Raw genomic sequence first — 4,515 nt, 5'->3', positions numbered from 1 at the left:
TATCTTTGCTAACAGTGTCATTGCTGGTATAATTTTTCCAAGGGCTTCTTGCATGGAGCCATCAAGTGGCTTGGTATTGTGGCATTTTGTATCCTTCCCTTCTGTTTGTAGCAGGTTATTTATGGTGTTTCTGTAAAAACCACTATGGTTGTTATTTAAATTAAACAAAAGGGGGAAATGTTAGAGTCTGTAAACAAGTCAAAATAACACCTGGCATTTAGCCAGGGGAATGTTAGAGTTCGTAAACAAGTCTGGATGGTGCCTGGCAAAATGCCAGAGGGAGTGGTTTAAGAAGTAACAAAAGCGAGCCATTAAGTGTAGAGATTCCTGGTTGGTTGACTGATGTATCTAGTTTATGCTAATTAGATAAGCTGTGTGGAATGTATAAATACTGCTCCTGTCCTGCAATAAAGGGCTCCCACTCATGCTGCATCAACATACACAAGTTATTCGTCACCCTCCGCTTATTTTGCCCAGCCAGCCGGGCTGCGGCACTAGGCAAGGGCAACCACCAAACCACACCCCAGCCGTCTTGCCGTTTTAATTTGAAGTATAAATACATGGAGCAGAAGACGCCAGAGTTGAGGGGTGCAGTGGTGCACACCTGTAATCCCAGCGGCTCAGGAGGTTTGAGACCGGAGGATTATGAGTTCAAAGCCAGCCTCAGCAAAAGTGAGGTGCTAAGCAACTCAGTGAGACCCTGTCTCTAAATAAAATACAAAATAGGGCTGGGGATGTGGCTCAGTGGTGGAGTGCCCCTGAGTTCAATCCCCAGTACCCACCCCTCCCCCCTCCCCCAAAAAAGAAAACACCAGAGTTGTTGAGATTAAGGCTGGGTTGAGCCCTGTCCCCTTGTCAGTTTATGGGAAGATTCACAGAACTGTTTCTGCCACACCCAGCTTCAGATGTATTACCTAAGGCCCAGCCCAACTAATGACCCTCCTGAAAGCCCTTCAAGCCATTTTTATGAGTCTCTTGGTGGAGATTCGTTGGGTAGCTTTTTCTATAGATCCAGTTTGGGCAGCAGAAGATATTGAAGTTGTAAAGACACTGGAGCAATCATATGCAACAATTTGGGGGACAACTACCAAATTCTTAGCTTTTGTATCTCAAGTGAATGTTCAGACTTTTTAAAATGTCTATATTTTTCAGGTATTGACTTTGCCACTCGTAAGATAGCCAAATTGCTAAAGCCACAGAAAGTGATCGAACAAAATGGGGATTCCTTTGCCATCCACACATACAGTAGCCTAAGGAACTACCTCGTTAAATTCAAAGTCGGAGAAGAATTTGATGAAGATAACAAAGGACTGGATAACAGAAAATGCAAGGTAAGTGGCTGGGAGCATAGCTCAGTGGTAGAGGGCCTGGGTTTGATCTCCAGCAGCACACCCCCAAAAAACAAATCAGGTAAAAATTAAAGGGATAACATAGACTCTTGATTTTGCAAGGTTAACTTGGCACACGAGTCTACTTAGTAATATTTGAGGATCCTGCTGGAACAAACCAACATTTTCTTTCCTTCCTCACATAGAGCTTGGTTACCTGGGATCATGACAGACTCACTTGTGTGCAGAATGGGGAGAAGAAGAACAGAGGTTGGACCCACTGGATCGAAGGAGACAAGCTCCACCTGGTACCTGACATATTTTGCCCTTAGTTTTAATGAAGTGATGCAATATTAAAAGAAATGTTAAGCAGGACGCCTTGACCAGTAATCCTACTCTCCCAACTCAACTGTTTTTTGAATTTTCAAACTACCTTCCTTCTCTATCAGAATATTCTGCCTTTTTATTTAATAAAATAATAACCTTTTCCAGGTCTTTAAATCGTTTTCCCATTGAATGGAAATACATATTGAATACATCTAGTGGTCATAGGCAAGATCATTTTGTCCTTTTAAATCAAACACTCCACAGAATATGAATTCAACATATTAAGCTTTCTCAGTTGAATTCAAAATATTAAACTTACTAAGTTTCAAGCTCCACATCGGAGTGATCAGTTTTGGTGACTTTACTATTATTAATATTTATAAAGACTTTCTAGGCAACTTTCAAGGAACTCTCAAATAGCTTTATAAATGTTAATTAGATTTTCTAAGGTCCCTTAAAGTTGCTGAATTATTGAGTACCCTTTAACCAACAGGGAGATTTAGACAGATTAAATGATTTGTCCAAAGTCTCTCAACAACAAGAGGGGGCAGTAATGGTAGAAGTCCACAGGTCCTGCATTTTGGGCACAAACAACCAAACCAATAGGCATGTGTGCTATTTAAAGATCATCTTGAGGTACCCCTGAAGAGGGGAGGGAAGCCCCTCACCCATGCTGCTCTATGCATCTCTCCCGTGTCCTTTATCATGAACACATAATCACAAGTGCTCTTCTGGGTTCTGTGAGCCATTCCGCTGACTTATCGAACCAGAGGAGGTGGATCATGGGAATCCCCAACTTAAAGCTGGTTAATCAGAAGCACAGGTGGCCCTCGTAAGATAGGACTGAGCCCTTCATCTGTGGGGTCTGTGCTGACTGTGGGAGTTAGCATCAGAACTGAACTGGACTGTTGAACACTCAGGTGATGTCAGAGAGTTGGAAAGACACCACACATTTGGTGTCAGGAGGAAAGAACCCTGCTTATTTGATGTCAGAGCGTTGAGCGTCAAAACAGACTATATGCCAACTACTTCTCTTCTTCCTTTCCTCCCTGTCTCAGGAAATGTTCTGTGAAGGTCAAGTGTGTAAACAGACTTTCCAGAGAGCCTGACCGTACCCAGCAGCAGGGCCCACCTTCAGCTGCAGCTCAATGGCGAGTGACATTGGAGAATGAACCTTGTTCACCTGTCCTGGCTTGGTGATGGGGACTTGTGGCTGGAGAGACATCATGCAGCCTATACACCAGAAGCCATTTGGATTGTGGGAAAGCTGCACAGCTTCAATAAACCTCTCCAAGCGACTCTGATATTTTTCTTTTAAAGTTAGCATGGCCTATTACTTGAAAGCTGTCTTGGTGCACAGGGTACACACCAGTGGTACATACTGTGTGTTATGGCTTCAATCTCTGGGTTTAGGGGCACAATATTCAGTTCATAACTGAAGATGTGGAGGAGTAAGTCAGTCATAGGACCAAGTATAGATTTAGGGACACAATTGGGCGGAACAGGGCAATAGGGTGCAAGTCCCTGAAGTCTAAGGCTTCAAAAGATTTTTTTTTTTTTTCAGGTACTGGGGATTGAGCCCTGGGGTGCTCTACTGTTGAGCTAGATCCACAGCCCTTTTTATTTATTTTGAGACAGGTTGTGGGGGGTTGGCCTCAAACTTCTGATCCTCCTGCTTTAGCCTCCCAAGAGGCTAAGATTACAGGTGTGCACCACTGTGCCTGGCTTAAACCTTGCAATTTGTCGCTGGAAATATCCAAATAGGATTTTTATTTTTATACAAACGATTGAACCTAGCTGTGCTTAACCACTGAGCCACATCCCCAGCCCTTTTTACTTTTTATTTTGAGACAGGGTCTCATTAAATTGCTTAGTGCCTCGCTAAATTACTGAGCCTGGCTTTGAACTTGTCATCCTCCTGTCTCAGATTTCGGAGCCTCTGGGATTACAGGCTTGCGTCAAAACGTTTCTTTATAAAAAATTTACGTATTCCAGCAGCCCACACAACAAAAGGGAAGCTTATTATGATTTTAGCCTTCATCCTTCTCCCCCTGCACATAGCTCTTGCTTTCAGGCATTTTTAATTTATTTTTATTCTTTAATTAAATTAAATTTCCTTTATGTTTTTGCGATGCTGGAGATCGAATCAAGCATTGTTTAAAAAAAAAAAAAGATTTTTAAGTGCTGGAAATGAAGCAGAAAAACGTGGCTTCATAATTGCAACAGCCTCTCCCTCTGCTCCAAGGTCAAGGCTGGCGCGCAGCTCCCCAGCCGCTTGGGCTCGGGTTCTGCAGGCGGAGGGAGCCCTTGCGACTGCGCGGTGTCGGGGTGCGGAGGGCGGCGGGGTCGCATTCTACGCAGAGGGATCGCGGGGCTCCTTCAGTCCCTAAATTAGGGATGGGCCAGCCGCGCGCCCTTGCGGCCCGGCAGAGGGAATGATAATAACAGAGCAATAACAGGAGAAAAATGTATGGAATTAGAAAGGAGAATTCTACCTGCCTGGGGACCCGGCTTCTGGAAGAGACCCGGGAGAACTCCGCGCCCCAGACTGGGAAGGGGCTGCCAAGCCGAGGTCGGGGGCCACCCAGAGCCATTGCTGGTGCAAAGGGTGGCCAGGGACCCTGTGTAGGGCCCTCGGGGAAGGGAGGGCTTTTTTTTTTTTTTTGAATCCAAGGATTAACCCCCCGAGGCCCCCCCGCCATTGGGCTGCATCCCCAATCCTTTAAAAAGAAAAAAAAAAGAAAAAAAAATATATATATTTTTTGTTTGTTTGTTTGTCAATGGACCTTTATTTTATTTATTTATATGCGGTATCAAGAATCAAACCCAGGGGGCTGGGGATGTGGCTCAAGCGGTAGCG

General features: G+C 44.4%; 1 protein-coding gene across 1 annotated transcript in view; it reads left to right on the top strand.

The window, feature by feature from the left end:
• Positions 1-2,953, top strand: part of Rbp7 (retinol binding protein 7) — an 11,640-nt gene extending 8,687 nt beyond the window's left edge. Inside the window, exons 2-4 of the mRNA XM_048783650.1 lie at positions 1,153-1,331; positions 1,535-1,636; positions 2,714-2,953. Coding sequence (XP_048639607.1) covers positions 1,153-1,331; positions 1,535-1,636; positions 2,714-2,764 — 332 coding nt within the window. The 3' untranslated portion in view covers positions 2,765-2,953. The remainder of the gene's footprint in view (positions 1-1,152; positions 1,332-1,534; positions 1,637-2,713) is intronic.
• Positions 2,954-4,515: the final 1,562 nt, after the last annotated feature.

This window comes from Marmota marmota, unplaced genomic scaffold (genome assembly GCF_001458135.2).
Source record: "Marmota marmota marmota unplaced genomic scaffold, marMar, whole genome shotgun sequence".
NCBI classification, from domain to species: Eukaryota; Metazoa; Chordata; class Mammalia; order Rodentia; family Sciuridae; genus Marmota; species Marmota marmota.
Note: the sequence above shows the minus strand (reverse complement) of the source record. Positions and strands in the feature narration are given on the sequence as shown.